The sequence below is a fragment of the Aplysia californica genome, unplaced genomic scaffold (assembly GCF_000002075.1).
Source record: "Aplysia californica isolate F4 #8 unplaced genomic scaffold, AplCal3.0 scaffold00730, whole genome shotgun sequence".
In the NCBI taxonomy this organism is placed as follows: domain Eukaryota; kingdom Metazoa; phylum Mollusca; class Gastropoda; order Aplysiida; family Aplysiidae; genus Aplysia; species Aplysia californica.
The window spans coordinates 304,666-314,896 of NW_004798000.1; the positions used below are offsets into that span (position 1 = coordinate 304,666).

At 43.7% G+C, this 10,231-nt stretch overlaps 1 protein-coding gene across 1 annotated transcript in view; it reads left to right on the forward strand.

Moving 5' to 3' along the window:
• The window catches only part of LOC101860604, a gene marked incomplete at its 5' end in the record, with an annotated part of 14,470 nt that overhangs the window by 1,832 nt on the left and 2,407 nt on the right, over positions 1–10,231 (forward strand). Inside the window, 4 exon segments of the mRNA XM_005108881.3 lie at positions 1–413; positions 1,891–2,158; positions 3,922–4,093; positions 6,273–6,447. The exon segment at positions 1–413 is cut by the window's left edge and continues 447 nt beyond it. Coding sequence (XP_005108938.1) covers positions 1–413; positions 1,891–2,158; positions 3,922–4,093; positions 6,273–6,447 — 1,028 coding nt within the window.

Genomic DNA, 10,231 nt, shown 5'->3' on the forward strand with positions numbered 1-10,231 from the left:
CTCCACTACGCTGCCATGTCCGGGAACGCGACTATCACGCAAGCTCTGGCGAGCGCGTGTCGAAAATACAAACTAAGCATGCACAAAACTAACCTGCAGGGCAGGACTGCTCTGGAAGAGGCGTACTTTTGCGGTCACGGCGCATGCGCTCACGCAGTGGAGCAAGTGTTGTTGGAGAAGCGACCCGGAAGTGCTATCAAAGACGTTCGTTTCGCGGATGACGTAACAGTGAGCCCTCGATACTTGGCTCCGCCCTCAAATCACGTGACGGGCAGAAGCCCCTCCCTTAGACCTATGTCTGCCGCCTTCCTCACTAGGCGAGACTCCGCCTCATCATTCACCTCGGTAGACGACCGGAAGTCCTCCATTAGAAGCAGATCAAATCTCAGTCTGCCCGTCTATGGATATTACAGGTATTGTAGGGTGGTGGCGTTGTTGTTGTTGATGATGGTAATGAGGAGGAGGAGGAGGAGGAGGAGAAGGAGGAGGAGGGCGATGGCAAGAGGTGATAAGGTCAGAGGTGCTCGTGTGTTGTCATCAAAGATTACCTGAAGGGGAGTAATTGTCGTGATGGTGAATATGGCTGTTCTCATAGATGTTTTGGCGATTGCAGTAACTTTGACATTATATTTGACGACACTGTTGCTGTTGGTTTTGTGTGTGTTTGTGTATGTGTGTATGTGTAATATATATATTCATATGTGTGTGTGAGTGTGTGTGTGTGTGTGTGTGTGTGTGTGTGTGTGTGTGTGTGTGTGTGTGCGTGTGTGTGTGTATGTTTCTATTGTTGCGATGACGGTGTGGTGGTGATGATGTTGTAGCTGTTATTACCATTCTTAATTGGCTCATCAAGTGCCGTTTTGTATTCTTAATTCTTATCTGTTTTCTAGCGTGTGTCTTGCTATTAATCACTAGTTTTGGTCAGGGGCGAAGGCTGACTTGTTTGACAGGGTAATCAAAGTGAAACGGGATCAGATATGGCCTGTAGATATCACACAAGAATCTTACTCGAGGCGGCGACTCTGAGTTGTGAATGAAAACAAATCCGAAATTCATATTGTATGTTCAACCGCCAAAATAATCGGGAAAGTATCTTATTAAATATCAGTTCCAACTAAAATTAAATTTAACTTTAGATGTGAATACATAAACACAAAGCAAAGAAACAGAGATGTCAGTATTAGATCTATATGTTATAGATCTACCAATCAGTCTAACTCTTTGGTAGAACATGACAGTTATCCTTTTTTAAAGTTCACATTTGGCTGTTTTTGTTAGCCTTTCGCGGCCAGGAGCTGGTGTCATAATCGAGGTCACGATCTGATTATAGGACGGTAAAAAGTCGAGGGAAAAAAACAAGTACACGCAGCAGTCAAGAGATTATTAAGAGTTAGTTCCCCTCACATTTGTGAGGTAGACTCGACCAGCTTTAGTTAGCATACATAATCAGGGCTTGAGATTGATTTTAACTGTGGCCCCAAAGGGGTGAACAGGGTATATGTGGCAATGAAACAGCTTGGACTGCTATGTACATGTTCCCTTCAAATCTATTGGTAGACTCTTCCAGACTCACTTTAAGCTTACTCAATCAAAGCTTGCGACTGCTTATGGGGTGGCCCGAGAGGGGTGAGGAGGCTTTTTCTGAGGCCGTGAAACCGTTTTGAATGTTAGGCATACTGTTCATTGTTGATTACGAACGCCTTTTTACATTTAATTAAAGAGGTTTACGTTTAAGGATGAATTTGACAGCGACAATGTTTCAGAATTAGGAAGGGAAGCAGTGATTATTTGATTATATAGACACTTCGCCCCTGGTTTTGGTGGTAGTGGCGACAACTTGTAAAACACAAAAACCTCCGAAACAACAGATGCTGATACTTCTTCTCCCAGAAAAACCCAAAGCCCGCTCTACGCCCTAGGCTACAAGAACGACAAGGAAGTGATACCCTGTGTCGCTGAGAACGACTTCCGGAACAAGCCAAGCTACGTATTTAAGATGGTCCACCTGCCCTATGACCCCGAGGACTGGGACCCTGTCTCCTCAATGGACTCATCCAACAGAACTAGCACCGCCTGGCCGGAGTCTTGTAGCGTGAGTCACACCCAGCACTCAGTGACACCAAATGATTGGAGAGCGGAGCTGAAACTTTTGTTCAAGGTCAGACATAGGGGTGACGGTCCAATGAGGCGGGTGGGGGGGGGACGCTGGGCCCCGGGGGGGGGGGGCTTACATGGGAGGAAATTATGTGGCGTCGGTGGCCTAGTGGTTAGGCTCTCGGACTCGCAACCGTAAGGTCGTGGGTTCGAATCCCGTCAGGGGCCCGATGTTGTGTCCTTGGGAAAGGCACTTAACACTTATTTTCCTCACTTCACCCAGGTGGGAATGGGTACCCGGCTATAGACAGCGAAAGATCATGTCAGTTTGTTAGTGTTTGAGCGCTTAATCGGCTGCTCGCACTGTATGCTTCCCGGGAAGCAGAGAATGTTTCTGAGTGTTCTATGGTCTGCTGGGGTAATAATATAGTGTAAAGCGCATAGAGCCTCCTGTTGAGCGGGGATATGCGCTATACAAATGCTATCTATTATTATCTATTATTATTATTAAGAAACGTAGAGCTAAGGCTATAAGTCTTGTTGGGGTTGGTGTGTGTGGGGGGGGGGGGGTGTACAGGGTCTCAATGAGAGGAGGATGCAAGGTGTAACTTACATTCCTTCTGTACATGGACGTAAGCTAAACGTTTATGAGATAAAAATACAGATATGATAGAGAAGGCGAAGTACAATTAATTTACGTGATGAAACAAGTGTTTATAATGATTTTATCTACTATAAAGTTGACCATATCATGATCATCATCAAGTGCCTGGTCTACGGGAGACATTGGCCACCATGGTTCTTCATTCATTCCTTTGCTCGGATGCTCTCAAAAAAAAGCTTTATTATCATGAACTTTCCCAGTCACACATCCGTTGAGGCTTTCCAAGTAAGAAGCTCTGAGTCTACTCCTGTCCCGTTTGCCTTCGGTTTTACCGGTGAGAGCTAGATGATCAAGGCTTTTATGTCTGTTCAAGAGTTCCAGAAAACTGCATCGTCTCTTCTTAATTGTTTTATCAACATGCAGCCCACGCGAGCTTCTTCAAGTACTGCCCTAATTGATTTTTTTTTCTTCTGAGAAATTCTCAACAGTCTCCTAAGAAAACATGTTTTTGTTGCTTCTGTTATATTTTGGCCATTGTTCGACAGTCACATCCATATATAAAAGGTTTGACCATATATAGTCATACACAGCATAGATCAAATACTGGAGGATAATCTTGTGATAAAGGAAAGGTCGACGAGAAAGCTATTTTATGGAGTCACATTGTGGAAACGGTCTAATATGAAATTAATTTCTCCTCATGTTTGAGAGTCACGAAGCGTTGCCGGATACCTAATTGCCTTTGTTTAGTTTAATTTCTCAATGCTCTCGTAAGCGATAAACCCACATGGAGAGCTATACCACACTGACTCGTGGTGTGAGTTCTCTTAGATCCTTTCAGTCTTGGGAGATTTAGCCTCTTACTTTGAGTAGATTTTATATCCATGAATATAAGGAGTTTGACTTTCACTATTTTTTTTTGTTCGCTTTATTTTTTCCTTTGTGATGGTCATTATACAAATCATTATACAAATCATTATACAAATCATTATACAAATCTTTCTATTTTCGCTTTTTGAGGGCCGGAGTTGAGGAAAGGGGGAGGGGCTAATTTTCAGTAAATACGGAAGACAGGGCTTCTGGACAGTATCTTGCACTGCTTGGCATTCTAAGTTTTCAAACTCGTCTCACATTCTCAATGGCCTCCACCCAACCCTTCCAGAAGGACGCCCGCTAACTTCTCCTCTGTTGCACCCGTTCTGATCAGTTGGTATTACCCCCAGGTGTATGAGAACCAGTGCTCTGCCTCGTGGCGGGCCAGCCGGAAGTGGGAACCGGCGCCCCCTGTGGAGCATGACCCCAGCTGCCCTGGGCCTGAGGCAGGGACGGAAGAGAAGGGCAGGCGGGGGAGGCGGGGCAGTGTCGTCTCAAGGACATCTGCCAAGGACGCGACAGGTCAGTGTGCACCAAGGACCTTACTATAACCATCTTGATGTGCACGCTGCTTAGGGGAAAGAGGTCGGGGGGGGGGGGGGGGGGGTAAGAAGTAATCTGTAGCCGCCATTCGGAACTCATTTGACATAGTACACACATACCGGGCTTCTGCTCTATGTTGGGTTGTACTGGGGTCGCCATGACATCGTACGCCAAAGACGATTTGTGCTTGATTTAAGAAATGGAGGAGGAAAGGGGGGAGGACAGGGGGGTGGGGGTCGAAATTTACTCTAAATAGTCGAGGACAGTTGAATAGATGCCTTGGATTGGGGGATTTGGCGGGGGGGGGGGGTGATATCTGCACGGGGAATTGTTTGTTTGGGGATTTTTGTTTTTATTTGGGTTTTTTTGTGTTTTTTTGGGGGGGTTGTTGTTGTTTTTTTTTGGGGGGGGTTGTGTTGTTTTGTTTTGTTGTTTTTGTTTTTTGTTGTTTTGTGGCGTGTGGTGGGAGGGGGATTGTTGAAGTCAGTTAGCGGATGATTCAGGTATAGGGATGGGAGAGATAGTTAAGACAATCTAGCGGATAGCAGAAAGCATGAGTATTGGATGGGAGATCAGACAGGGGGGGGGGGGAGGCTTTCACATGTTTTCTGTCAGTTACGGCACGACCTGGTTCATAACCCATGGATATTCCGGGCTGAAAGTCAGTCTGACTTGAGTAAGGATTTCAGGAGAAGCAAAGTCGGTAATCAATTAATGTATTTATTGCACAATGGCCACGCTTGTAATGTAAGAAAGGGAATAGTATGTACAGAGATATGGCCAGAACCTCTTGGGTGTTCCGAGCCTCGAGCATTCACGGAGATGAGCAAACTCTCATGGGGAGGGACGAGAGCTCAAGTCAATTAAGGCAAGCACTATTAAGAGAAGATAAGATAAGATAAGATAGTACTTTATTATCCCAGAGGGAAATTTTCCTTGGCTGTACAGGACCGTAAAAACACATGCAGGTGTACATAAAAAATTTAAATCATATATATTACTCTCATTGAAATTCAATATGAAAGGAGAAGTAAAGCTGACAAAATGTACATTTACATCAAATGCATCATTCAACCACATGCATGAATTTAAATACTAGACCTTTGGAGTTATATACAGATACATACTCTAAGAGCAACACACATCTAGGCTCATTCTGACAAAAGCCTTATGCTAGATGGTAAAAAACTTCTTTTATATCTTTCTTTCTTTTGTTTTTGGAGGTACATATCTGCCGCTGTGTGATCTTACAATTTGGGTGGAAAAGGGGTGTGGTGGATCGTTTATAATGCTTTTTATCTTTTTTTATACGTGTGGTATAAAAAAAAAGATACAAAGCATTATAATCTGGGAAACTATGGACATGGCAGGTCAACGTCCTAACACTACGCCACCTTTGAATTAGGAAGTTCTCTCTAACATTTTTGGCCGTTTTTAGTCACTTATACCATGAGGTCGAAAATCATGTGCTCTGTCTGCTCTATAAAACTCGTAGGATTTTTTGGAGTCGTTATCAAGATAATCGAAAAATTGGATTGGAAAATGTTTGAAATGTTGTGAAACTACAAAATTTTAATATAAAATTTCTCAAAAACTAAGTACTGCGCGCACATAACTTTGTAAATCTATTGTAGCGACAAGCAGAAACACGCATAGCTGCAGATATATCAAATCGTAAATTCTGCACGGGAAGAATTCATTCCCGCAACATGGCTTTTGCCGCGACGTTGAGCCAGGCGGCGGCAGGCGGAATAGAACAGGGGACACAATTCCTGTTTTGAAAAAAAAAGCTACAGTGTTCGGAGTTGTGTACCTTGAACAAAAGAACCCCGGAGGGGGGGGGTAGTTCGCTTTGTCCAGTTCAAATTAAATATAAACAAAACGTTGCATTGAGGATACATAATACTGCGCTCGGTACACTGTAGCCAGTTTTGTACGGTCGGTTAAGAATTTCTTTTTTCTCACTCTTATAATAGTTTTCTCTTGAGCTTGCCATAGTTATAGCTAGACGACTCTTGACTGTAGTATAAAGTGACTCCTCTAATGAAAAACCTTTAAAAAAAGATTCAACCTTTTAAATGAAAATGATCTGGGACTTTACAGTGAGGAAGCTGCAAAAAAATTTGAAACAATTTATATCCCCTTCTTTTCACCACAGCTCCAGCAGACCTCCGCCGACGAATGTCCACCACCAGACTGAAGCGCCAGCCCTCAGCCTCTGGTCACTCCGGGAAACTGGACAGCGGCCTGGACACCAGCTCCGAGTCCATCAACAGTCTAGCGTCCGCCAAGAGGCGGGGCTTAGACTCGTCGGACACGGGGTCGGGCGGAAGGTGCGCCCCCTAGGACTAGTGACGTTGCACGTAGACAGGTTGGGGTCATCCGCACTTGAGAACTGAACTGGTGTAATGGTGGTTGCCGTGAGCTTGACCCATGTAGCCGTGTGGACTCACCCTTGCTTCCTGGCTCATTTCCCTGTCGTTCGCAGAAACTCATACCACAGTGTGCCCTGTTCATTTTTCCCTCTCTTCTTTCTCTTAAATTCATGACATAAGCCAACTTTCCATCTACCATTACCTCAACAAAAAATGAAACAAAAAAAGTTCTTATGCTCTATGCCTACCAAATTTTTAAAAAATAATAAAGCAGTGAAACTCACACACCGGAGAAATAAGAGCTGATGTCTGTGTAAACCAGGTCCGTACTTATTCAATCTATTTTCTTTATCCTTATTCAAACATCTACTCATTTCTTGTGAACTATTTTAATCTTCAACCAATCTGTTGTGCACTCAGTCAATTTTCAACTCATACGGTGTGCACTCACTCCGTCTTCAGCTCATCTAGTGTGCACTCACAAAGTCACTCACTCAGTCTTTATCCCATCTAGTCTTCACTCATTCAATCACTCACTCAATCTCCAACTCACCATCTAGTCTGCACTTGCTTAGTTACTCGCTCATTCTCCAATTCATAAATAGTGTACACTCACTCTGTCACTCACTCAGTCATCTCCAACACATCGAGTGTACACTCACTCAATCTCCAACTCATTTAGCGAGCAATCACTCTGTCACTCACTCAATCTCCAACTCATTTTGCGCACTCTCACTCTGTCACTCACTCAATCTCCAACTCATCTAGTGAGCACTCACTGAATCATCTCCAATTCATCTAGTGTGCACTCGCTCAATCTCTCAATCTTTAACCAGTCGCGTACGCACTCGCTCAATCTCTCAATCTTTAACCCGTCGCGTACGCACTCGCTCAATCTCTCAATCTTTAACCCGTCGCGTATGCACTCGCTCAATCTCTCAATCTTTAACCCGTCGCGTACGCACTCGCTCAATCTCTCAATCTTTAACCAGTCGCGTACGCACTCGCTCAATCTCTCAATCTTTAACCCGTCGCGTACGCACTCGCTCAATCTCTCAATCTTTAACCAGTCGCGTACGCACTCGCTCAATCTCTCAATCTTTAACCAGTCGCGCACGCACTCGCTGACTCATTCATAGATTTCATTGATGGTGTTTTCCTATTGTTTTGTTTTCACTTTTCTTTCCGCTCGATCTCAAAACGGGGAGAAAGGAGGCTCCTGTTATTTTTGTGGTGGGGTTTTGTTGTTTTGGGTTGGGTTTTTTCCCGGTGTCATCCTTATATAACAGTCGACGTGATTAGTTTTGTACGCTTTTTTTAGGGGGTGGAGGGGGTGGAAGAAAAGAAAGCTTTGGCCGGTATAACCTCAGCAGTGACATCAGTATCCTTTCACGATTCGCATTCTGTCGGGTTTGCAGTTTAGACATCTAGGGTGATGTCATGTCACCTCTGGAGTAGCCCTGTTGTCCGACGGTGCAGATGGAAATATAATCTCCAGTGGCGGTGGGTAGTAAAGGGCTCACGGGATTGACCCCCCCCCCTCCCTCCAACACTATCCCAAAGTAAATGAAAGTTTCTTAAGCAGTTGAACACAGTGATGAACTTGGTGACTTGCTCTTTTATCCAATCACTATTGTCACCGCTTACAAATATAGTACAAATGTAACCTAACGGCTAATCAAATGTCTTTGTGGCTCAGCAAAGGATGAGTCAATTCCCACACCCCTTGCAATGAAACTGTTCTTGTAACAAAGTAGACGACTGGGAAAAGAACACTATACTGAGGGCTCACGCTCTCCTAGCCCTGACAATGGGGTGAAAGTTTATGACACACTTTCTCCCAGTGACACAGATACCTACGCGCTCATTGGACCTTTGTTAGGTGTGTTCATTTAGTTATCTCCTTTTTAGTATTAATCTATGGGTGCGTTCTACATTCTGCGACTACACGCCTAATCCAGAATCCAGGTCATAGACGGAATAATGATATGTTTGAAGTGCTGCGTGTGCATATTTGTGTTTGTACTGCTGAGATTTAACAATTATAAATCACACCGAGTCGAGCTACTTTTAATGCAACTCTTTCATCCAAAAGAATCTAAATTAGAACAAAGAGATGGGAGACAAAGGTGACTCTTCTCGTTTGAATGGTTCTCAAAAGACCATCGCTCACCGAGTGTATAGAAAAGTCAATATACTGTCTAGGTCTTATTGCTTGCTATTTGGTGGTAAAGAAGTGGAAGCAGCCTAATCTCCACCCAAATTTTGGTCCACCCACCGCCACTGATAATCTCGCCATCCGTTTGATCTATCCCTGCATGTTTGTTACCTATCATGTTTCTGCATGGACCTTGCGGTTTGCATTTCAAGCTCATTTCCGGAAAAAGGACTCGTTATACTCTTTGTTCCAATCCAGGTGTATGGTGCTGTACTCTTTGTTCCAACCCGGGTATATGGTGTTGTACTCTTTGTTCCAACTCGGGTAGACGATGTTGTACTCTTTGTTCCAACTCGGGTAGACGATGTTGTACTTTTTATTCCAATCCAGGTGTATGGTGTTGTACTTTTTGTTCCATCCAGGTATATCTAGACGATGTTGTACTTTTTGTTCCGATTCGGGTATACGGTGTTGTACTTTTGGTTTCAACCCAGGCACACGTTGCTGTATTCTCTGTTTCATTCTGGTACACTGTTGTATCCTTTGTTCAACTCCGGGTAACTGTTAGATCAATATTATTCTTTGTTTTGTTCCGAAAATAATTATTGTGTTGAAGTCTTTGTTCGATTTCAGTAATTTTTATTTTTTGTTTAAATTTTGGAGGGGGTTGTTTTGTTGTTTGTTTGTTTTGTTTTTGTTATTTGTTGTTGTTGCTGTTGTTGTTGTTGTTGTTGTTTTGTTTTTGTTGTTGTTGTTGTTTTGTTGTTGTTGTTTTGTTGTTGTTGTTGTTTTGTTGTTCTCTCCTTCTCTGTTGTTGGTGCTGTTCTCTCCAAGAACATCTCCACACCTGTACAACCACGTGTGGGCCTTACATGATATTGCTTCAGAACGAGCGTCTGTTCGCCCTCCGCCCCCACCACGTCTCACTTTGACTTTAACTTTTACTTTTTCATCCCTGTTGCTTTTAAGCGTCGAGGAGAGATGTAGTTTTCTACTGGAAGCCAGCTCCGCAGCTCTTCCAGTTGTGATATTATGTTTTCTTGGGGTTTCCTTGACACCCTCGATCCACCTTTTGCGTGGCCTTCCTCTTCCTTCATAGCCTGAGTGCTTAGTGTTATAGGCTCTCAAGGCTGGTTGACCAGGTGACATACGTAACAACAGGTGGCCAAACCATTTTATTCTGTCTTTCTATGTAATGCAGTCAGGACTCAATGCCGATAGCTGCTCTTACTTCTTCATTTCTCTGCCTGTCTCGTCTTGTGATGTTAAGGGTTTTGCGGAGTCATTTCATTTCGCATGCAGTGATTTTTGCTTCCATTGATTTTACTTAATAAATCTAGGTCTGGCACTGGTAGCATAATGTTGGTATAAATATCGAGGTGATAAGTTGTCTCTTTGTGTCCATGGAGATGTTTGGGTGAGATGAGAGGGGTGTGACCTGGTAGGTGACAACGTTGGCTTTTTTAGTTCGCATTTCTATTTCTCTGTCTATGGACCCGTTTTCAGAAAAAGTACCGCCAAGATTATATTTAAAGTACTAGTGCTCCCAAATTGCCTGTTTTGTGTGTGTGTGTGTGTGTGTGT